Raw genomic sequence first — 26,098 nt, forward strand, 5'->3', positions numbered from 1 at the left:
TTTAAATACTTTAAGGAGTCCTGACCTTTTTGTGTTTTTCTCTCTGGCTACAAACACTTGGGTGAATTTTCCCATGTCCTTCTCCTACCTGGATTTCTTCTGCCTCATCCCTCTTCCATTTTTTTTTTTAATGTTTTATTTATTTATTCATGAGAGTCAGAGAGAGAGAGAGAGAGAGAGAGAGGCAGAGGCAGAGGCAGAGAAAGAAGCAGGCTCCCCACCTAGCAGGGAGCCCGATGTGGGACTCGATCCCAGGATCCTGGGATCATGACCTGAGCCGAAGGCAGACGCTTAATGACTGAGCCACCCAGGCGCCCCTGCCTCGTCCCTCTTTCAAAATCATCCTTCAGGAAACCTCCTCTGATTAATCTCATTTAAGCAAACAAACAAGGCATGTAATATATTAATAGAAACTTCTTGAGATTATTACCAGGATCTTCACATCATATGTGGGTACACTGAATTGAATCAAAGTTAAGCTTCAAAAGCAGGAGTTTTTTTACATATTATAACATAATCATTACCCAATACTCAACACTCGATGCTTAATACTCCATAAATGTTTTTTGAAATAAACACCTTTTTTATTGTTATTCTTCCTCAAGAAACTAGTATATATATATATTTTTTTACACAAGGCCTATCAATAAGAGATTGGTTAAAGAAAAAAAAAAAAAAGCAAAGCAAAACAAGTTGAGAGAATCCAGGCCTTTTCAGTCTTAGTCATATTTTTGAAAATGGTGATTTGATTTCACCATCTCAATTCATCAGAGCCTGTCTATGTTACAATGGTCTGTATTTCCTATTGCTACGTGGATGAAAATGAATCCATATAAACCATACCAACGCCATTATGTATAACTGGTGGTAAAACTTTATTATTCAAGTTTAGATGTAACAGACATCTTTGCTGCCTGAAGATTGTTTGCATAAGAAATACACCAAGAACATGTTTGTGAGTAGAAATGAACATGCACTATGAAAACAAAATTAAATAAAACAAAAAAAATATTCCATGTGTTGTAAGAACAGAACTATTATAGCCAACATTCTAATATTCAAATCAGGACTACAAATTGAATATTTTCTTAGCAACATGAAATCATTCCATATGAAAGACATTTTCTGCTGGTGAATATTGCTGTAAGTTAATTTTACATTGGCATTTTGAGATGTTTCCCAACCCCATCCCACCCCCCAATTATCCACGTTGTCAAATAGCCCACCCTAAGGAATTTGGCATTTCTTATTGTGATATTTGCCTTGTTGGTAGCCATTAAGAAACTATCGTTTTATCAGCCTTGTAATAGTTTTGCCTCTTCATAGTCAACACTATAGGCTGTCTGATATTTACAGCTCATCTTTAACAAAAATGACCCCAACCTTTCCTGGCCCTCGGGAACTGAGAGTTTAAATAAGCCCCTTGGCCATATAATAATACTTGGCACTCCCATGGTGCCTTCCAACCAAGGATCTCAAAGTGCTTTACAAAACAAGTACTACATTACCATTATTATTATTATTATTAATATTATTATTATTAATATATTTTTTCCATTTTACAGGTGAGGAACCTGAGGAACGAAAAGAAAAAGTGATTTACTGCAGGTCATAAAATGAAAACCAACCAGGGGTAGAATCAGGATCCAGTTTTGGGACTTATGGGTCTTGAAGGACCATCTTCTCTGATGAAGGCTAAACGTTACTTCCACGTAAAGTTACTCTTGCTTTTCTCTGGTGTAGGACAGAGTGAGGCTTACAGCTCTACCTTTCCTTTCAAGAGAACAACACATGAGCATACATTATCCGGTTTCCATGTGTGGATCAATGTTGAATTTCACATTTTCTTCATCCCTGACTTCACACACGTCTGCCCTAGCATCTTCCAGAGGTCCTAATTACTGCAAATAGTTGTGAACAATTTCTCAACAATTGTACCGCTATCAGGAACGTGTGAATCAGCTGTCTATGAAACAGTGATGGAAAACCAAAAAGAAGTGTTCTCCAAAGAAGCCATCCTTCTGTCCTTGGCTGGGTCTTTCTTTGGGGAAGAAAACACAGACCCTCAAAGTCCCAATGCATGTCTTTCTATCCTCTTCTCATTTACGGCTGCCTACTGATAGAATTCCACCTAACAGTACCTACCTTTGGTTAGCATATTTAGTTTCATATTCTGGTTGAATTTCAAATCCACCATTTTCTCCTGTGATCTAGGGACGACCAGCAAGCTCTCACCTACTTGCTTACCAAAGATGCCTTGCATTTTTTTTCCTTTTTTTTTGCCATGACCCTCAACCCAAAGACTGTGACCTCACGTAAACTTTAGGCAAAAGGCTGGCATACGGCACAGGAGCTGACCACCAGATTCCTTCCTCCATGCTTCCACCACTGGGTCACAGATATCCCCACTCTGGAATTGCGTTAATGTTCACTAACTAAACAGGCAGGCAGTTCAGAGGTCTCAGGACGGGTCACCTTGTGATGTTCTGCAGCCACAGAGCAGAAGGCTAGTAAGTAGTTTAATAGCAGGATTGGTACTCTTCAGTTTATTAAGAAAAATGTGTATCCTCAGGCATTTAAAAATATATATACATTTAATATTTTTGGAGCTGTATTTGCATTGGATCATAATAGATTATGTGCACATGTGCAATCATAAACATAATGTGCTACCACAGGCTTCAACAAAGAGCTGTTAAAGATAATCACTGTTTTTTTCTTCTTCTCATTAATATTACCTTAGAAAAGAATCCCCATGCTTGTTTTCTAAAATCTACCTTTGCTAAAAGAGAACAGTTGAGAACAAAACATCACTATCTTAAAAGTTGATTTTTTAAAAGAACATCTCAATATGTCATGTAGAAAGAATGGGCACACTCTTTTCCTTTTGAACTACAGAGTTAACATGTTAAGGTTTAGAGCTCCATCCTTTTCTCATTCACTCAGAGTCCTGTAGTGTCGCTCAATCCACATCCTTCCAAGGTGGGCTGGCTCTTTATGATTTTTTATCCCAAACAACAGTATGAATATATGGGTGAGAGAGGGAGAAAGAAAGAATAAGAAAAGGCAGAATGAATGCATGAGCTGGTCCTGACCTAAAGTTTGACTCAAAGCTTGATTCAGAATAGAGACAAGTAATTTCAAAAGACTTACAGTTTTTCAATGGTATACAATTTTAGCTGGCATATAATTTTCATCATAGGGGAAGGCTTTTCCAAGAGGGGAAATGCCTAAATCATCTTGAAAGTCCTTAAAAAAAAGGCTAAGTACCTAAATAGCTCATTTAAAATCACAATTTAAGGCAAAATCATTCGGAAACCTTAAAACCAAATAAAATAACAACCATTTTTATAATATATTTTGAGAGCTGGAACAAAGGCTTTTGTAGGTCAAAAAGTAAGGGGTATTTTAGTGTTACAATAAATTTTCATCTTTTAAGAAAAGCCCAACCTCTTCTCCACCAAAACATGTATAACAATGAAAACAAAAATGAAAATAAAATAATCAGTAATAAAGGAATATGGAGTAAGATCTATCGTGTCAATGCTACCCAAGAATATTCTACTGAAAGTAGACTGACCATAAATATTCCAAGAATAGTGATATGTATTTTCCAATGCTAATCGTTACTACTACATCTGTCTGAGAAAACAAAAATCGGATAAAAAAAAAGAAGAAGAAAAAGGAATACATGCCAAAAAGGAACAATCTATTTGTGTCTGACACACTAGAGAAATTGTTTATGGAGTAGTTTTGCCTAAAAAGTCATACCTGTAATATTGCCCAAGTTAACCAAACTTCTGGCATTTTACGGATTTGAGCAGTTCATGTATAATGTTGCTTAAGGATTGCCACACTGCACTTCGTTACTAGTCCTTTTACTAAGAAAATGAAATATTGTTTTGTTGTTTGGGACATCTCCTCTCTTTCTGAGATCTTTAACAGCCACCTCTCAAGTCTGCCTGTACATTCTGAGATGCATTCATCGAAATTCCTAAGAAAGATAAATCAGCATCACATAATTTGCATGTCAGAACTCCTCACACCACTTCTTTATTTCAGTTTATGTGAACAGAAGAGCTAGACAGGTGAGATCAGATAGGGCCCTTTCAAAATGAAACTGAAGCTGAAGGCTTAGTCCTGATTTCTTTTTTCTCTCTTTCTCTCCTTTTTTTTTGTTTTTGTTTTTTGTTTGTTTTTTGTTTTTGTTTTTTACATGAAAACAAAAATGCAAGAATGGAAATGACAACACATCAGAAAGACATTTTTAACTTCATTCACTACGACAGTCACAAACTGCTTGAACTCTACCTGCCATCCAACTTTAAGGAACAAAGACCTGGCACTGGGAAAAAGAAACAAAACCCAAACACAACAAAACAATACAAAGCAACTGGGAATTCGGTAAAACTGAGTGCAAACACAGCTACAGAACGCAATAAAAACACCCGTGCCGCGGGGGCCGGCAGCGCTTATCAAAATAATTTCTGAAATGTTTCATCCGAAACATAGACAAAGCAATAAAAAGAGGATATATGTTTATCATTTTAAGCATAACAATGTGTTAAGAGCTTAAAAATTAAAAAAAAAAAAAAAAGAAGTACTTGGAATGAATAGTGCTACCCTTTTTTTTCCTAAGTAGGCATAAAAATATTTTCATTTCCTTCTTGTTTTCCATACCATTATATCAAGAACTTCCATTTGTTTCATGTTACCGTTTACAACTTTAATGCACACACACACACACAAAAAAGGTATCTACCGCAATAGAAATAGTTGCTTCATTACCTTGTTTGCTACATTTGCAAATGTAAACAGCTAGGCAGAGCCAGAACTGACTCTAATGCATGATGGAATATCTTTGTTGCATACGTACACTGTAGAAAATAATTATTCAATATGTCAGGCACCATTATTTGAAATGTAATACATTAATATTTACTAGAAAAATAAGTTTTTTTTTTCCTATTTGTTCTCCCAACTTCTTTAATGAAATAAGTTAATCTGACAGTGCATCCAGTAGCTTGTAATATCTTCTACATCTCCGTGGCAAAAAATAAACTACTGGTTGGGACAATATAATGCAAATTATTAAAGTCAGTCCTTGTACATACATCCTTGTAGCAAGCATTGAGGCTCGACTAACAGCACCTTTAACCAATTACTTAATGTTCAGTTATGTAGCCCTATTTCCCTGAGCAGTTATGCTGAGGAGCTTTCCCTTCATGGATAGTTTTACAAAGCCTGAAGTATTAAAAGTACTATGAAGATATACTTCTAAGAATCCTATTTAATGCTACTTAACTAAACCTGTATAAATCTAATGAAGGGAGTGACTGGTACATATACCAATTGTCAGTCTGTGGTAACTACGTAACCTTAGACGCTGCCTGGCCACAAAGTTTGGAACTTCTACTTAACCAAAAGAAAATAAATAATACAGCAGGTTACCTTGTGGAGAAATACCATGTATTCTAAACAAATTCAGCCCATGGTCTGAACTTTTGTATCCATCTAATCTTTCTGAACTGGGGGGGGGGGGGGCGGCGGAATCCCTTTAGTTATAACGTGCCAAGTGAGATTGGTGACCAAGAGGAGGCTTAAAATACAAATCCAAACCGCTCTATCACATACGAGAAAGAAACATCTGGCTAAAAAAAACCCAAAAAAACAAAAAAACAAAAAAACGACTACGTAAGCACTGAGGACACTGTTTTTTGTTTTTTTTTTTTTTTTTAAATGCATCTATATTTGGACAAAATGAACCTAAATTGCAAACAAAAGGACTACTTTTGAAAGGAGTATCTGAACATCTAAAGGACAAAAATATCAGAGAGGGTGTGCATGTGTATGTACAGGCAGGGCTGGCCAAAATCACCACGCCCCTGGCTGTCACTTTCCTTGCTGCTCTCTCCCCAAGCCTAACCACAGCTCGCATTTCTAGGTCCGGGAAACATGGCCAATGAGAGGAGACTGCTGTAAGAAGCGCCATTTTCCCTTCACTGCCCTGGAGATTCGATTTCTCCTCATCTGCCTAGGATTTTCGTGATACTTCTAAATTTAGGCAACAACTTCTGGGTTTATGAACAAATGGACCAATGGCCAGCCCAATACTACGTTAGTATCACAATATGTAAACCCTTTCAAATTCTAGATAGCTTTGATCTCTTTCTTTACAGACAGAATAATGAGAGTCTGGTGATACTTCTTATGGACCGTTTCCACCGTGCACATTCGCCAAGATGGTTTTTTGACTTAACTAGGTTCTAAAACATGACTATTTACCATCTTCCATTTTTTTTTTTTCTTCTCACTGACCATTTGTCTCACTTTTTAATCTTGGTAACCTACTCATCAAAAGAAAGAATAAAAGAAGGGAATTTCGTGTTGGATAAGGCAGGCTCTACGAAGTGTTTTTTTAATAGGTCTTCATAAGACATTACAAGCTATTGAATTCCCATCCAGAAAACCTATTTCTATTTAATTGTGCTAAGTGCTAAGGTTTCACTCTTTAGGTTTTCCATTTTTTTCCGCTTGTGCATTGTTCCTATGCAGGCCCCTCTGGATATGAGTCGTGAAGTCATATTTGTCCGTGCAAGGATGTTGGCATATGCTGCACTGGAAAGGTCCACTGTCACCATGGCAACTCATATGCAAAGCATACATCACTTCATCCAGAAAGACAATGCCACAGTGCACACATTTTGTTGAAAGTTCGTCTTGAGTACTTCTATCAACTTTCTCTGTTTTCACTACATTCAAGGGACCTTCACTTTTTACATTTGACGGTGCCTTCGTTTTCTCCTTGGAGGCACCATTTGCAGTTGGCCCAGGTCTGGAATGCTTGATCGCCAAATCTAGAGGAATGTCATTGTCTGATCCAACAGCTGAAAAATGAGGAGGCAGATTGAAGGTGGGATAAGGCACATAGTTTTGGCAAGGATTTGGTAGGCCAGGCACGTGACTCAAGTAGTGCGGATTCCCAGGGACGGAGAGCTTATATTTACTCCAGAACCGCAACCAATCAGCTTCACTCTGGAAGTCATTATGTACAAAGGGAAGTCCGAAAAGGGGGTACTGGTACTTTTCAATAGGGCTGCCTGGTGGTGAATAGTTCGGGTGTTTCGCAGGTCTCATGTACTTTTCTATGGGACTGCCTCTCTCAGAACTTCCTTTCCCTTCTGACACGGATGAACTGTTTCCTGGGTCTCCAGTACTTTCCTGAGGACTTTTTATCTGAATGTGCAAAGGTTGCATCCTTTTGTGAATATCCAGAGTTTGGCTGACCAGGACCGGCTGTTGAGCAGAATGGCTTTTAGTCAATGAACCCTGGGCTTCGTATTTACTCAGGCTAGGGAGTGGAATTTCTCTCTGGTGACCTTCAGTTAAATGATCTTCTGACCTCCTCTCTAAGGGGCTTCCATTGACCTGCTCCTCGCTGCCACCCCTCTGCTGTTTGTTGAGCTGCTCAGCCTGCAACGCCTCTGGGTTAAGGCGCTTTCTTGTCCTTCTCCTAATAATCTGCTCACCGTTGTTTTGTTTAATGATGTTTAAAGGCCTGGGAGTCTGCAGAGAACACACACGCACGATACATAAAAGGGAAATGTGAGAAAATACGTTAAAATGCATTAATGATTCCTCACAAATATGAACCACGTTTAAGTTCAAAGCAAGGGTAGATGTTATGTTACAGGTTTACTCAATCTCCTCCTCTTGCCCTAAGCAGGATCAGGGGCAGTCACCAAAGTACACTATTTTAGCCTAATTAAATCGTGTCCGACTTTGCAGGGAGGACTGAAAACTTTAATCTACTTAAAAACAGCTTTCCCAAACTCAATAGATTTTGGAGCTGCATCATTTAGTGATAAAACTGTGTAGCAAGTTCCTTGAAGAAACATGATTTTTCTGCAATATTTCTCAACTTCTGCGTCATGCACTAGGATGTCAATACAGGAACACGGGAGCTGGGCTTTAATGACAAGTGTGGTAAAATTATACATTGCTACAGACTGAACTGGGTCCCCTCATTCATATGTGGAAGCTCTACCCCACAGTGTGCCTGGATCTGGAGATCCGGTCTTTAGGAGGCAAATAAAGTTAGATGAGGACATAGAAGGAGGCATTCTCCAAGCCAGGAAGGGAGCTCTCCAACCAGAACCTGGCCACACTGGTACTCTGACCTCGGACCTCCAGCCTTGAGAACTGTGTGAAAATCTGTTCCATAGTTTAAACCCCCTAGGTCTATGGTATTTTGTTATGGTAGCCTGAGCGGATGAATACGTGCATTCTTCTAAATAACTGAAAATGTGAATATAAAGTATTAAATATCAGAGCATAAATAATCAAAGACAAATGAGCAGAACCATGAGGAAAGATATCGGGTAATCAAAGCCGTATCAGTGGGAGACTTTTTTTTTTTCACCTCTCACTTTTATTTCTCCTTGTTTAATAGGATTTTATATATCACTATGGAAAATTTTACTTGTTAACAGGTAAAGCATTTGTTTTCTGTTGAAAATCTAAATTCTTTTGTAGCTTTGGTCCAAATACCTGATACATCATTCTACTCTGTACTTAGAATGCTGGCTTTCACTCAGCTTGTTTTTTATTCAGCTTAAGCGTGGTATGATTGGTAGTTATGTACATGTTCAACAGGCGTTTATATCACAGGACTAAAACCCATAGATAACACTATGCCAAAAACTTTACTTGCAATGAGAGCTCTAACTTTGATTTATAAAATAAAAAGAATAAGTTTAATAAATTAATGCATATTTACAGGTTAAAATTTAGGAAACTCTTTAAGTGGGCTAAAACCGGGTTTTTCTAAAAGATTATTGAAATCTTCAAGCAAATACTTTCTACATAGAATGTAAATATATATATATGTATTATATAATTTGTGAATTATTCCTAGAAAGAATGCGCCTTAATGCAAGAGAGACCTTTTATATCTTAAACAAAATATAAATATAAATCCTTTTTGGAATATTTCTATTGTCACGGAGGCATTTTGAAGGCAAGAAAGATAACACATTTGTCACTGACAATTCAATTATTGGTTTCAGAATGAAAATGCCACATCCCTTGGATATGCCATATTCATTTATTTTGTTCAGAATGTTCAGGTTTATAAAGAGCTTGTATTTGTATTATGAGAATATGCAGTATTTAATATCTATCTATAAGGAAACTGGAGATTTGCATTAATACTCTTTTAAAACTTTTATAACTTTTGTGACAGTCTTTGACATGAGATGTGAGCATAACCTTTGTGTATTTAAATTTACGACGTAAAGAAACTCAAAACTGAATACATCTTGCCTCTGGAGAGATGAATATTAAAATAATTGTAAAAAAAAGAGCTTACTTTATATCATAGTTGTTAAATTATCATAAGCTGGAAGAGCAGTAGTTTAATTAATTCTTGGCCTACGATTGGCCAGAGTTCAATTAAAATCATTAATGTCAGTACTCATTAAATGAAAGCTTATTGCTGTGCTAAAATGGTGAAGGTGAAGCAAAAGGAAGCTGATGTGGTGGGGGGGGGAGGAATCTGTTAGCTACACGTAATAACTAAGGTTTTACAGTTTATCACCAATTAGTATCGTTGGCAGCATGCATTTTTTAAAGAGTGCTTCCAGTGGTCCATTTATGAGGACGTTTTGTCTAAAACTGTATTCCCTGTAGCTGTAATTTATTCATTGGCTGTGCTAAGAGCTATGGTAAAATGCCAAACAAAATGAAAAAGGCAGAGGGAAATGAATTTCTGTTTACTAAGTGGGGTATTCCTATTTTTAAAGGCAGCTCTTGTCAGCAGATAAACTTCCTAAAACTAAAATAAAATATCCTTCAGGACGTCAAATGCATATGGAGATGGGGGGAATTTGTGAGCTTAAACTTTATCAGAGGATTCTAACTAAAATCTGAGAAGAAAGTTCTGGAAGTATTTTGGTGAGCCACAGAAAGAAGCCAGCCAGAGAGTTTAAAACACAAAGCACCTTCGCACCTTACTCTACTGGGATGTGTGCTGTTGGGGCCCTGAGATACCTCACTTGAATATATCCCTCAGAAGAAGCGAAGAGATTGGCCTGGCATTCTCGGGTCCTAGTTCAGAACCACTCTTCTGAACGTGCCTAACTTCTAGCCCCCAAAGCAGCCAAGAGGACACTTGCAAATTCTGAAGTTAAAGTGAACATAAGCATTCTTTCCCTGCCCTGTGTTTATGTGAAATAGGAGAATCCTCTTTTAGAAACACTTTTTATGTATTTTCGAACTTTTAAGGTTTCTCCTTTCTGCCTAAATTAATTTCACCAAATTCTGATAACCATTAGTTCGACTATCTGTTATGGGAAGTTCCCAGAAATCAATCATTTTCCTCGTTTATACCAAAAGAAGCATAATGCATAACTAATGATCTCAAATATATCTCCCCATAACATCGAAGGCCATTTCACCATCAAGCACAGGTGCTCTCAAAGTGACTGTATTCAACTCTGCGGGAGCAGGCCTTGCAAGCCAGGGAACGGTACACATCCCACCACAGACCAGGCTGCTTTATAAAGCTTTTCCTCAAACAGTCTAACAAACTCTTACCGAGTGAAGCTTCTGGTAGAGGCCACACGCGTTGCATACATATCCGCCATTTGCATTCTTTCGCCAGAGAGAGGTCTTTGTGGTCAAGCAATTGGCACAAAAAACACCCGAGCCTCTACGCCTCTGAAACGGGGGGGAGAAAAACACAAGGTCAGGGGTGAGTCACATGATCAGTGGAGTTAGACCAAATCAACCCAGGAGTTTTGTCTTCAGATTGGCAACAGTGACAGTATAAAACCACACTGCCCATAATGAGGTCAGGTTCAATTGTGTTTAATAGGCACCACTGATTTTCATTATAATTAACCCTACAGTGATGGATGAGGTGTGTGCAACACCAAAGGCTTTTCCCAGAAACAGCTTTAACTTCTTGAACTTTCGGTTCTGTGCCTTTAATGATGGCTCCTAAATGCTGAACCCTAAAATATACCTTTTAAAAGTGTCACAACAGAAGTCGCAAGACAGAATGTGGCAATATGTTTAATATACTTCAGCAAAGGGGGGGGCCACAGGCTACCTGAGCTTTAAAAATATAGTCAAGCGTGGAATAAAGGCGGCATGGAAACCATTTAAAATTAAGCCCAATTTGTGTCTTTTTGGGGGGCATTCATGTAACACAAGTATTAAGAGAATATCACACACTCAATTCTAGTTTGGGGGGTTGCAATGGTAACCTTTGAAAGAGAACATCGTCTATTTCCCAAAGCTGAGGGGACCAGTCGAAACTTGCTGTCAACTTGAAGTACAGTATTACTGAGAGCGCTTAAGGGGTGTCCGCTGAAGCCAGACAAGCTAGTCCCATCAATGGCTATTTATTTTATTTGCCTCAGTCTTGGAAATCACAAGCGTTTCCGAATACAAATTGATTTTAGTGGGCTGAATTCTGTAATCACCAGATTCAAAAATAATCTAAGAATATTTAAAAGTAGATAATTAGTATTGCTTGTTCCATTCTTGCTATCAAGTAATGATTCCATTAAACCCATTGAAACAAAAGTCAGGCTGTGTTTGTAGGCGCAAATACTAACAGGCAGGAAATGAAATGCTCCTGCTGCAAGAAAAAAAAAAAAAAAAAGACAGCCTGAATTGCAACTTCCCTCTCCTTTCACTATGAAGCGAAGCCTTTAATGATAAAATATGCACGTTAGATAAGGAGTGGAAAAAATGTTGCTGGAACCCAATTTTATTATAAATTTAAAATTACAAATACCGTAAGTCAAAATTTCAGGGATTCATAAAATTTAGGCAATTTATTTAACTTGAGTCCATACTGTAGACCAGTGGTATCCCTGCCAAGAAAATACAATGGTTATAATTGTACTCTGATACATTTCAAATGGAAAGCTTTCTGCAGACATAATTTTGGCTTCAAGACTGGAACACTTTCTTGGCATTGAAAGGGCATTTGATTCATCGGGTGTTTCACAATGTATCACTAAAAAGACCTGGTGAGCAGCCAGTTCCCTATAGGGTAATTTTTCCATCCAGATGCAAGTGCTATCAGAGGCCCTCGTCAGCTAAACTAATTATGATCTTGCAATTGCTGATGCCTGCTCACTCTAACATTCGACATCCTCCATTAATCATCAATACAAGGAAAATGAATGAAACGTAAAGAAATGAGGGCTGGTAAGCTGCACAGCCATAAAAATCTGAAATGAGAGCAATAATTTAACAAGATCGGGGGAATGTTTTTAGTGCGCACAAAGTCAGGCTAACAATTGCCCTTTTCAACCAAGAACACGACTTCATTAGTGTAGCAGGTCGTGCTACTTTGGGTGATGTAATAAAAGCTAGATTTTTCACAAAGATAATCTCTGGCTCCCCTTTTAGTCCCTCTCCGCCCAAGTCAGGACCAGGAAGGAATGCATCATGGTTAGAGCAATGGCAAGTGCTGGGTGTCAGTCCACAAGTCCCAGTTGGGACCTCCTGCAAAAGCAGAGACTGCTCCCTTCTAAAAATCAATGAACTATTAGATGCTATGTTTATCAAACATTCCGGGGCCCCCTTTATCTGAAGTAAGCTGGGGAGCCTAGTTAGGTTATAATTGTGAAACTTCCCTGGGGCCACGCCATCTTTTTCCTAGATCTAAATAACACGTTTGGCAAATAAACACCAACTTGATCCACATAAAGTCAATGTAAATGTCCATTTGGAAACTAACCCACATATATGGCTGAGGCTCAAATCTGAATGTGTAACCATTCACTCCAGCCTGCTTTTCTTTCCTTATGCCCTGGGTGCTTGACACAGCATGCCAAAGTGGGTGTAATCCTGGTTTCTGAGAGCATTTCAATCCTTGCACAATTTTGTGCTTAATTCTCTTGCAAAGAAAATGCCCTTCATTAGTTAGAGGGAAGGTCCTAAAATTATAGCCCTGGTTTCCACAGGCATATCCTGCTTTAAGCAGCACTTAAGTTCCACTAAAGAGGCATATTTTGGGAAAACTACATCTTATTTTAAAGACATCAGGGGTACTCTGGATTCATTTACCCAGAGTCGGTATAGCATGGAGGTTAATAATCAGATTTAGGAGTCAGACTACTTGTATTCAAAACATGTCTCTGCCTTTTGCCAGGTGCAACTTTAGGCAAGTTACTTAACCTCTCAAAGCTTCAATTCTCCATCTTTAAAGTGTGAACCGCTGTAGTATGTGGGCAAATGGATGCAATTAAAACGGTTCCAGGGATGTAGTAAATACTCAGTAAGTTAGCTATTTGTAAAAGGGATACAGTTTTTTTTTTTTTTTTTTTGGTAAGAGAAAAATACTTGGCTAGCTTTGTTTTCATCTCCTTAATCTACTTTTTGAGCATTATAGAGATGCTTAAGACATACAGTTGGATATTATCAAATGTATTTCATTTGTGTCAATCTTATCAAATATGAGAACGGAAAGTTGAGTCAGAGTGAAATATCTAGGTGTTCACACCTAGAATTCAATAGAGCGTACTTGTGTGGGGGTGGAAAGTAGGAGGGAGGTGAGAAATATTTCACATATTAAGTTAACTCCCATCTAAACACATTTATCGCTTTGGTAAGCACTGTACCACTTTAGTTTTGGTGCATTTGGAATTTCTGGAAGCAGCAGAGAAGGTGGCCTATGTGGATAGTATGCTTAGCTGTGTGACCACAGAATCGTAACTATGCCACATCTCTCTCAACTACAACACAGATGAGAGCCCTGACCTGGTCACTCTGTGTGTAATGTAACCTGGCTGGACACAGTAAAGCATCTTTTTGAAGTTATCAACATCCTTAGCCCAATCACGTGTAGAGAAGCAGGTCTGTTGCCAAAGGAAGGCGGAATAGAAGTCTCTCTTGCCCCACTTTTTAAAAAACACTCTTGGCCTTGTTAAAGAGAAAGAAAGGCACCGAAGACTTTATTTCATTCATAGTTTATCATGCATGACAGAGTTTTAAAATATTTTGTCATTCTCCTTTAGACTGTGTGTGTTAAGGACGGAAATCATGACTCCTAATGGTCATCAAATATTCTAACAAGCACCCAGTGCTCTGTCTTGAAAGACTAAACATTAATAAAGTTGAAAATAATCTACTGGAATTAAAAGAAAAGAAGGAATCTCACCTGCTATTATTTTTTTTTTATCATTAATAGTCACTCCCATTTTTGAAAAAAGTTTTTAAAAAATATTCCTTCTAAATGTCATCCATTTGGATTGACAAATTTATTTCCAGTTGGGCAAAGATGACTAATGATGTTGTAGAAAAGAAACAAGAGAAAAGAAAATCAAGACTGTTCCAATCCTACAATTCACACTTATTTTGGAGGAACAGTTGAAGCCAGGTACTTGCTAGATCCTGACGATACAAAATCAGGTAGAACAAGACTCCAATTCTCCTTTATATACATCATTATGGTCCTATGTTGTAGATGTTTCTATATGTGCACATGTGTGTTTAATAATAAGATGACTTCTCCTTTTCTACAAGCTGGGTTTTTTTTTTTAATTTTTATTATTTTTTTGAGAGAGAGAGAGAGCGGGAGAAGGAGAAGAGGGAGAAGGAGAGAGAGAATCTGGACAAGACCCCCTGCTGAGCACGGAGCCAGACATGGGGCTCGATCCTACCACTCTGAGACCATGACCTGAGCCAAAACCAAGATCCAAAGCTTAACCAACTGAACCCCCCAGGTGCCCCCAAGTTGTTTAAGAGTTAATAATATTTTGTATCTCCATGACATTATGCAGGAGAGAGGAGAATTGAGTCACATAGACAAGGTCCCTTCTGGAGAGTTCATGAGAGGAATCCGAGCTAGGGGATGATACCATTGATGTACCTGAGGGGCATATTTAGCATGATTCTTACGCTCCTCTCAGGCTTGTATATCTGAACACAGACCCACTGCATTCTCTGCCCTTGGACTTCTCCAAGTGCCCCTTCTACTTCTTTGTTGCCTTAACTGAAGGAAAGAGTGAGGGAAGGTGGGCCACAAATCCAAATCTACAAGAAAAGCACCTCAAATGAAAATTTCTAGAGAAAATTCCAGAAGCAACAATTCAGGGACCTGTTTTTTTTTTTTTTTACTTCAAGTTTTATAGCTTGCCTAGTAACTTTTAGGTCACATTTGTGTTGTCTCTACATAATTTCTGTTGGCTGATAATTTGCTGTGTGAAAAAGTAAGGGTGGTGATAGAAATGGTTAATTGCAAGGATTTTTGAGGCCAGCCAAAGGCTAGCAAGTAGTTTTCAGTGATAACTACTGAGAATTCTTGGGGATCACTTGTTTCCTTTCCACGTTTCAAATGTATTATGACCACAATACTGATTTTCAAAACAGCAATTTAGGTGATGAATTTGGACAATCACCCATGTTAGGATTTGAAACAGAAAATGACATACACATCTTTTAATATAAGTACACTCTAAATCCAACATAATTTTTTTCCCCTGCTTTGAAGGGCAAGAAGTATAATGACTAAAATAACGGATCAAACAAAAAAAAATTAATTTAGGTTCACAGCTAACCACTGTGCAGTATCACTATCATCAAATTTTTCTGAAAGCTTATGGTTCAAATCTTGCTTTAGGGGGCTTCATTCTTTTTTTTTTAAATATATATATTTTTTTTATTCGACAGAGAGAGACACAGCGAGAGAGGGAACACAATCAGGGGGAGTGGGAGAGGGAGAAGCAGGCTTCCCGCGGAGCAAGTAGCCCGATGTGGGGCTCGATCCCAGGACCCCGGGATCATGACCTGAGCCGAAGGCAGATGCTTAACGACTGAGCCACCCAGGTGCCCCTAGGGGGCTTAATTCTTTAGTCAGTTATAGATCAGCGGGTTGAGCCTTGGCACATGTATTGGTGAACCCAGATGTGTCTTAAGAAAAAAAATGAAAAAAAAGTTTTAAAATTGGTTTAGCTGTTTCTATTACTTATATTATTATTTAAAAATCAGCCCAAAACAAATATTTGAATCAGTTTTCAAATTTCATTAACAAAGAACTGATTTCATTTGATTAATAAGAAATAAATTTGACTGAATTATTCATTCAAGTGGCTTAACATTTAGAGACATGGATATTTATCTGCAAGAGATTAAAGTCTCCATTGGAAAAGGAGTTTGTGCAGAAATGATCCTTTATATTAGTGTTCTATGTATAAGAACTATACTGAAACCATGTAATTACATAACAAGCTTTGATAGGCAGAGTATTTACTCACATTTTTTATGGTTTTTATATCTTAGCCATTTTAAATCAAATCAATCTGAAATTTGACATACATGCTGTTAAGGCAGATATATCTCAAATATTTTTTAACTTTAAGTAATTTCTGTGTTTACTTGATTATATCAAGAATCTTTTGCAAACTTCATTTTAGGGACATGTACAGATGGCTGTGATAGAAACTTCTGGTACAATTTTGCAGTAATAAAATTTCAATGGTAAATTTAACTCCTTTTGGTTTTGGGAATGGAATAATTATTGAATGTCCAGCATGTGCCTGGCACCAAGCTACCAACTGGGGGTTATAGTGATGTATATGACAAACATGGTCTATAATCTAGGTTTCCAGTAGAATGTGCTAAAAACACACTAAGTGTGGAGTTAATGTGACACAAATTGAGATGTTCATAAACACTGGGAGTTTAATTTATGCAAATTATATGGAAACTTTTCTGAGGAAACCAAAGTATATTACATCAATAAATCTTATTTATTTATTTATTTATTTTAGATTTTAAAGTAATCTCCACACCCAGTGTGGGGCTCGAACTCACCACCCCAAGATCAAGAGTCATGTGCTCCACCAAATGAGCCAGCCAGGTGCCCCAATACAGCTCATTTGAAGGCTGACAGTTATCTCATGATCAGAGAGCTTACTCTCTGTGCTCCTTTACCGAAGTGGGTAATAATAGTCCAGTCATTTCAGAAACAAGCTGATACTTGTTCATTATCCCATAAGTAATAATGTCCTAATGGTAGGACAATGATCAATAACATTGCCCTACTGACTACCAAAAAAGTTGATATGAATTAAATAATGTATTTATTATTACTATTATGTTAAAGAATGTATTTATTATTACTATCATGTAGCGGGTTGGCATTCAATAATTATGAATAAACGACGATTAGTATTTTAGTCATTATCACTGTTACTTACCACTGAGTGACAGAGAAGGCCACCTCTTCCTCCAAATTCTCCCCAACCGAGGATTAACCAGCTACTGACTACGTATCAGTAGATAATACAGAACGCATAGAACGCAGTGCCTAAAACCACTTAAAAATAGATGGTGGCTTGCAACAAACATCTTTAAATTAATAGCCAGAATTTTACCCAAAGCACAGGCTACCTGATATTTTAGGAAGAGCAGGGAAAGAACGCTGCCAACACAAAGCAATAGTTACCAGTATCTTGGCCGACTTTTGCTCCAAATAGAATTGTGAAGAACAGTGCAGTTTAAATGGGCTGCACAGCAAGTCTCTGCCTGATTCAGAACAGCCCTCTTTGCCCTCAGATTTCTTGCCAGAAAACTGAAGAGACTCTACAAAGTTCAGCCAAGCACCCATCTTACGATCTCCTATCTCAGAATTTGGAAACAAAATCTGTTTACCCTGCTTAAATTCACTTCCTCAACACATCAGCAATGATAATGGAGACCAGTGTAAATAAAGCTGACATCCCTGGCTAGGAGCAGTGGAACCACCTCTGTTCCAGGACATGAGGCAACACATACTCTATTAATCACACACTGTACCCAGGTATGAATGCACCTGAGACTTACTGCCCTGACACATCACCATGTGGGAGTTGCCGCACGTATCAGGAAATGCTAGTGTGCCAAACACATTAGCTCCATTTCTTCTGAGATGCAACTGGTGACTGTTGAAGTGGGATAGCAGACAAATCAAGATTTTGCAACATATGTCCCACACTTCAGATCATTCATAGAGTTTCTTCAAATCAGCAGAATTTACAAATTTATCACATACCTATAGAACCCATTACGTAGGTCTGAAGGACTCCATCTCTATTCTTTGACTTACCCCGTATTTGGTAAATGAGCAAACCAAACATCCAGTGTCATGCCCAAATGACATAAAGAACCAGGACTAGAAAAACCCAGATCTCTGGAGTTCTGCCCACACTGTTTCTGTACTACTGTTCTGCATCTACAGCAATATGTATTCAGACAGCTAAAACTACGGTGGAAAATTTATGTCTGCACTGTCTTTTTTTCATTCCACGTGAAAGTCATTATTGTCAAAAGAACTACTCAAGTCTTTCATGGCTTCTATTTCTGCCACCATGGATCCATTTTCACCTTCAGCTACAAAAATCACTGGAGGCTTTCTCCACAGGGACTTTCTTCCATGCCAGTGCCAACACCTGACACTGAAAAGGAAGAAAAAAGGCTTTTTAGAGGCACAGTTAAACAATTTTAGCACCTCTTAAGCAAACTTCAGCTTGAGAACAGAGCTGATTGTTTTAATAAATTGATTGCACATTTTACCTAACAAGTCTACTTTGTAAACACATTTATTACGGGAATTATCCACATTATAAAAAATAAAAATCTTAAGTGATAATGATAAAGAAGAAACCTGTTGTAGAAAAAGCCTAACATCCAAAGGGTTCGGCTTCTGTGCACTCAAACACAAATAGTTATTTTACGTATTATCTATGAGGGGTTGCCTTTATAATAGATAATGATGAGGAGGATGGTTATTTTGGAAGAAACAGAAAATACCAAATGATAATCAGGAATTCTTTTCATGGGGTGGTGCCTGGCTGGCTTAGGCGGTAGAGCATGTGATTCTTGATCTTGGGGTTGTGAGTTCGAGCCCCATGTTGGGTGTAGAGATTACTTAAAAAAAATAAAATAAAATCTAAAAGAAAAAGGAATTCTTTTCATATTAGCTAACAGATTATAACTGGCCCACAAAGTGTTTCCATCCTCATGGCATTCATATATACATCAGTGGTTCTTCACTGGTTCCTAACATTCTTTTGATAAAATTTATGACACTCTCCCCAGGAAAAAAAAAAATATGTAAAATACTTTACAAATAACTTCAGGCTGTTGAGAAGAATGTCCTTCACAAGATGTATCCAAGCATTTGGTATGGACCTGAATGTCTACAGATCTGAAGGTTAAGAACTCCTAACATCTATTATCCCAGTTTAGATCAAAATTAATCACTAGGTATTATTATTCCCCCACTTTCATTGATGAGGTAAAAAGACTAAGAATGGTTCTTTGACTTATCTAGTAACAAACAGTACATCCTAGTCTCTAAGTCTAGATAAAAACACAGGACTGTGTTCTAGAAACCATTTCTCAATCAATTATCTGACAGAATTCTCTCGCTTGACTACTTTGTGTCCCTTCTTTAATAATCACCATCAGACATCTAATATTTCTCCAGACTTAACTATGTGTAGGATAACATGCGTAGGCTTTGTTTCATTATCTGACCTCGTTAAAATGATCCTAAGAGACAGGTATCACCATTATTGTTGTTGTTGTTACTGTTATTCTTCTTCTTCCCTCCACTTTACAGATGAGAAAAACTGAGGCCTAGCAATGTTTTTCAGTTGCTAAATAGTAGGGCTAAGATACAAACCCAGGTCTCCCTCGCTTGAGAGCCACAGTGCTAAACTATGTTTCAGGCCCTGGTACTAAAGAGGCGATTGGGGAATTTTTACCAAAAATATTTCACCATAGCTTGGCTTTGAAGAACTCTTATCTCTTCAAACCACCCTATAACAGCTGATTGAAATTATGCAAGTTTTGAGGTACCAGAAAGAAATGACTCATCCTCGATCAGATATGGCAACGATCTGTTTTGAGGTTGATAGATACAGTCATAGCTAGAGGGACACAACACTGGGCTGAGGGAGGGGTAGGGGTAGGGAGGGGGATGGGTGCAGTACACGTGTTTTAGTCCTGCCATCTCAAAAAAGAGGAAAAAAAAGTATGTAAAATAAGCCTCCGCTTCAAAGCAGAAAATTAGTCGACACCACTGACTTAGCTCCTAATAACGCCAGTCACATGGGAGGGCAGCTGTGAACCAGAATCTGTTTTTGCATTAGTCTTGGCTAGAGATGGGGCAGCAAAAACGACGCTGGGGTTTTGACAAATTCTGTAAACACATATGTTCAGATAACAATTTACTGGGTTTACTTTATATACTTGTATGTTCCCTGGCAGAGACCTTTTGCAATGTGTGGTATCATCATTATTCAACATAAAACACTGCCAATTCTGAAAGAGGAGGTTATTTTAACAAATTCCTCAGATTTGGATAATATGAAAATATTTATAATTATTTCCCCTTAAATATTTCCCCTATTATTATATATAAAACTATATGTTCTTCATCAACCTATGGAGCTGACTTTGATACTTTTCATGTGTGATATAGTTTCCATTTCATTACAGAACAGTGAAAACCAAAATATTCTTAACTCTAAACACTTTTTATAGGCTATCAAGTTGAGAGGATACAGTACAGATCAGATGTTAAAACATAGCATGTAGTCTGCTCAGCAGAAGGATGGTAATTGCTGCTTATTTCCACTGAACAGCATACAAATTATGGAAATACAGTTAAATATACTGAAGTTCAAAACAATTAAGAACCATGTTAAAAATCTGCAGATGTGTGTCAACAAGAGACTCGGATACCAAATATGCAATTTGGACTAAATACTTGATAAGACTAGATGGGGAATACTTCTTGTACCATTTCATCCTCTAGGACCTAAATAAAAAATGAAATACAAATTAAATACAAATTAAAAAAAAAACAAAAATAAAAAACTAAGAAAAATGAATCTGAACTTCATTTAATTTTTGAATCTATAAATAATTCTCTTAAAATGTCTCATTTGTACTCAGTTTTGTATTTCCTTGGGACACATAAAGTCGTAGGTATTTAAATCCACCTTTCCAATGGTAAAAATAAGCGCCTAGTATGTTTTGTCATTGCTCAAATAGAAGATGTATCTTTTAATGAGAATTCTGTTCCTGCTAGGGTTTAAAACCAAACTTGAGCAGATAATTTCATTATAGAAGCACGGTGCAGACAGGGAAATCAAAGCTGATTTTTAAAGTTTTAATAACATTATTTTAAAAAGACAAGTTGGAATTATGAATTTCCTTAACAATCATGATGTAATTTTGTAGTAACTGAAATCTTTCATGGGAAAACTGCTTCTTCAGTAACTCACACAGTCAATTACACAGGAAAGCACAGTAATAGGCTGTGCCCCCATCGCCCCCCCCACATTCAAATAGCTCACGTACACGACTTCCTTTTCCATTACCAACTTGTCTGCAGTACCATCTGTGAAAACGAACACATACCTTGTGCTGCCAGTTTCTGTTTTTGCACGTCCATTAGTGGGACTGGCTACAGCTGCTCAAGAAGAAAGCAATGATTGTCTTCGCTTTTATATATATATACATATATATATATGTATATATATGTATATTTCCCCTCCATACAACTGTATCAGTGCAAGGCAATACATCGTCCTGAGTAGGGGACTGCACTTAATAACCTGACTCGGACCTGGGTCTCTGTGTGATCTGGAGTTTGTTAATCACACTGTATCACATACCAAAGCAAGAACTACCTCATCGCATCCAGCACTCTCGAGACGACCCCTCAGTCACTCCTACCAAATGGAACAGTTAAAATCATTTCGTACTGTGACATTCTGTCCCTCGAGCAGAGTATCAGGAAACCAATCCTGAGCCCTGGCAGCATAGCCTGAGACACAAAACTCCTGGTGAGTGAGCTTTTATTTCATGAGAGGGGCTCTGAAAATAAAACATAGCAACTCACTTTTCTAAAACTTTATTTCCCCCTGCCTGCCTCGTGTTTACATTATTTTTTTGTTAGCATTATTTTTCTCCTAGACAAACATGATTAAACTGTTCACAATCTTTGCAGAAGATGCAAATATATTAAAGCAAGAAATGACCTCAAATTAATTTTTTAAAGTGATTTGCCTTCAAGAAACATTTCTCCCTACTGTGGAGTAAAAGAATTAAAAAAAAAAAAAAAAAGAAAACATCAACTACCAAGTTCTTAAATATATATATATATAAAAAAAAAGATTCATAGAGAAGCTGAAATTAAAAACACACACAAAAGAAAAGCAGAGATCCAAAAAATGGCTTAGATGTTTTCCTGTGCTATTCTACATTTACAAATTTACCCCAAATATATCAAAACTACTTTTCTTCATAAGAGGTATTTTGCTGTCAGTGTGAGAGCTTAGCTTTTCAGAACATTAGGATGCCAATTCTGCCTTAGCTTCTCATATACTGAATTGTCTTAAATCATCAAATGGCTCTGCTTTCTCAGCATTTAGGTATAGGAGATAGAGTGCTGGATTCCAATTATTTACAGATGCAAGTCACTCCCAGGGGATTGGAGCTATTAAAAACAAGGGCCTATTTTTTCTTTCAATCTTTGCATTATCAGTGCACTGCACATAGTAGGCATTTAATTACTGACAGCTTAATTGAACTGACCTCTGTCAGAAGACAGGGTTCTGCTGATTTTAATAAACAGACATTGTGTTAAAATATATGTGTGTGTGGTATGTATATATATCTACATACATGCTATGATCAGCAGATTATACTTTAAATGAAGCTTTATTCATGAAATATATATGGCAGTCATCATTACAAAAATAGGACTTAGACTGAAAACAGTTTCACTTTTGTGAAATGCAAAATAAAATTAAGTTATGCACCCTATTTAGATTATATATTATATGACAGGAGGGAAAAGAAATGGACTTTGCTTGAGCTTCTGAGCGATCTGCAAAACTAGTCGAAATGGCATATGTTGATGTGTGTATTTGTGTATGTATACACATCAAAGTGACAGTCCATATACATACACATACACAAATATACATACATACACAAACGAATCCAGCACAACATTTTATCACTGACATGTAGTGAGATGTTGCTAGTGGCTTTTATTTTCATTAAAACAATATCATATTTTATAAAGGGCGAAAATACCAATGATGTTGTTAAATTAAAGAGAAAAAAATCCCAAGAGTTTCCTGGAGAGTGGAGAAGAAATGTAATTAACTATGTGTACAAAAGACCGAAAAGGAAATGAAGGAACAGAGTACCTAGGAGAGGGACTTATTATGTCAGCCTAATAATTATTGATTTTAATAGGTGGAAAATAAGACATCGAGAACTTGTGATTTATTTTTATTATTGTGTTAGAGTCCTCTCAATTCACTTACACACTCAATTAACATAAGTGTAATTATATATGGGAGAATACTGAATGCAATGCTCGACATATATCAGGAATTCAACGAGTGTTAAATTCTTCCTTTCTCTCTTAGTTTCAGAAGATACTGAGTATCAATAGACATTAGATTTTAGAAAATACTGAATAGCTAAATAAGATTTTGGCATGTATATACACATATATCATTCAATTATCTAGATTTACACATTTATGCACATTTGTATAAAAGTTATGCAAAGAAGCTCTTATTTATTCTATTTTTACAACATGAAAAGAGGATGAATAATGATCCTAAAACTCTCTCGCATTTAGGTGACTGTCTTAAAATTTATCACACCAATTATGTGTTTGAAAATACTATCTCTCCACCCTCTTTCTCTCTTCTATTTGTCTTTTGACTGTGTTCCAAAAGACCTTTAAGGATTTCATTATGTAAATAAACCAGTTTGGTGGTGACTTACTTACTTTCATGAGATTCATCAGTCTATCAAAGATACATGTCTCACCCTAAAACACAAGTGGAAATTTGGGGAAGGAATCCGTATCCTTTAGAATTTTCTAGAATATAAAAGAATGCTAGGTAGGTCAAGTTCCCTTACGAATATTACTCATTCTAGCTAGTTTTCTTCTCTTCATATAGTGCGATCACATAGCTTAATACATTATCATAAAATATGACAATGGATATTTAATTCATAGACTACACAAAGTTGATCCACTTAGATTTATACAGATCAAAATTTAGAAACCTCTGTACAAAAATTAATTTTGGGTGCTGGCTGTAAATTTATATCCATAAGCAACTATTTGGAATTTGACATCCCCTATTTTATTTAAAAAAAAATATATATATATATGCACACATAATACATTAACATGCACACAAACATACCCTTAAAATATGTATTGCACATTTACATGCATATTTCCTTTAAAAAAAAGTGACTTCTAGGTCCTCCAGTTTAATAATTTAAAAAGTTCAGAGGGGGGCGCCTGGGTGGCTCAGTTGGTTAAGCGACTGCCTTCGGCTCAGGTCATGATCCTGGAGTCCCGGGATCGAGTCCCGCATCGGGCTCCCTGCTCAGCAGGGAGTCTGCTTCTCCCTCTGACCTTCCTCCCTCTCATGCTCTCTGTCTCTCATTCTCTCTCTCAAATAAATAAAAATAAAATCTTTAAAAAAAAAAAAAAGTTCAGAGGGGACAATCTCGTATTTTAAAGGGTTTACTTTAAAAACAAAACGAAACAAAAAAGTTACACTTCTTTCCCTAATAAAGGGTTATATATAACTAGAAAGTAAAATATCTCTGAGAAAAAATTAGATATAAAAAGTGTAAGGACAGAATCAATGAAACTTAAGAAACCAGCAGGTAGCATTTCATGAAGAAGGAATAATTTATGTATGATTAAAAAACATTTGCATACATTACATGCTCCAAAAATTGTGTACTCTCTGAAGGGCAGGTTAAGTAGCTAGATCTGATTTAAATCATCCCTCTTTTTCTATCTACTTTCCAATATTTTATTTCACTCATTGCACATATGTATGTATATACTTAGTGTGCCCATGTATATATTTCCTTGGCAAAATAAAAATGGAAATAGTCATCTTCTTTTAAACTCATCCCAAATGGAGAAATAATTCAAAAATAAACAGAATAGACTGATTGGTACCAGACTAAAATTCAAAGCAATTCACATGTACAAAAAAAAAAAAAAAAAAAAAGAAAGAAAGAAAGAAAGAAAGTAAGGAGAGCCTTAAACATAAAAGTCCTGACTTTTAAAGAAGAAGAAAATCACCATTAGCAGAGGTTTAGCTAATTAGCTGATCTAATGCAGAGCTTTTATGTTTGTAGGTTTACAAATTTCAGAAAATGACCAAATTATTCCACTTATACCATTAACTTGACCCCTTCCAGAATTTGACCCTCCTGATAGATTTGTTTTATAAGATATGACATCTTGAACAGCTGTGCTATTCTTTCTTGAACTTGACTTTTTTTTTAAGCATGAAAATAGACTGATTTGCTAAAACATGAGTATTCTTTGGTAACAGTGGGGGAGGGAGGAATCAGAAATGGAAAAATAATATGAGTTCCTATCTGAGCGAGTCATTTTGAAACTCAGAGAACACTGAAGTATTACAAACATTTGTGACCAGTTAGAGAAATGATGTAGAGAGAATTTGAAAATAATCACTATGAATTGAGTTCATTAACATAAGGAGGTTAAGATTATTAAAATGGAGAAGAAATTCATTTGAATGTTCTGATCTTCAAACCCCCTACCACTGAGTGGATGCCATTATGTGCTCCTTGCAAATTGCAGTATGTTTCAAGTCTGGTTAGTAAGGCTCTCTCCAGAATTTTACTTATAAAAACTAAATATAAATCGAGATTAAGTTAGACAATTTCAGGGAAAAGGTTTTCTAAATTTCTTACAGGGCAAATAACTTGCAGGCACATTGGGAATTTTAATCTATGCTAAAAAATACCTCTAGCTAGATTCTATTTAATATAGCAACTAAATAAATAGTTTGATGTAACCGGAATACTGGTCTTACTCAGAACCCTCTTGATAAAAAGCCACACTGGATTTATAGATGAAGTAGGAAGGGGGAACAACACAGCATTTAATAATCACCGCATCTACCCTTACTCAAGGCCCTATCAAGTTTAATCTTGCAGAGGTACTTAGGCTTAAGTGTTATTTTTGTACCTTGGCTCCAAATGG

General features: G+C 36.9%; 1 protein-coding gene across 6 annotated transcripts in view; it reads right to left on the reverse strand.

Annotated features, from left to right (window-relative positions):
- Positions 1–851: 851 nt before the first annotated feature.
- Positions 852–26,098, reverse strand: part of TRPS1 (transcriptional repressor GATA binding 1) — a 259,064-nt gene continuing 233,817 nt past the window's right edge. For all 6 annotated transcript variants that reach the window (XM_081816420.1, XM_081816414.1, XM_081816419.1 and 3 more), the window contains 2 exons: positions 10,597–10,719; positions 852–7,566 (listed from right to left, as the gene is read on the reverse strand). In XM_081816420.1, coding sequence (XP_081672546.1) covers positions 6,505–7,566; positions 10,597–10,719 — 1,185 coding nt within the window. In that variant the 3' untranslated portion in view covers positions 852–6,504. The remainder of the gene's footprint in view (positions 7,567–10,596; positions 10,720–26,098) is intronic.

This window comes from Leptonychotes weddellii, chromosome 4, assembly GCF_054177405.1.
Source record: "Leptonychotes weddellii isolate Sample4059 chromosome 4, ASM5417740v2, whole genome shotgun sequence".
In the NCBI taxonomy this organism is placed as follows: Eukaryota; Metazoa; Chordata; class Mammalia; order Carnivora; family Phocidae; genus Leptonychotes; species Leptonychotes weddellii.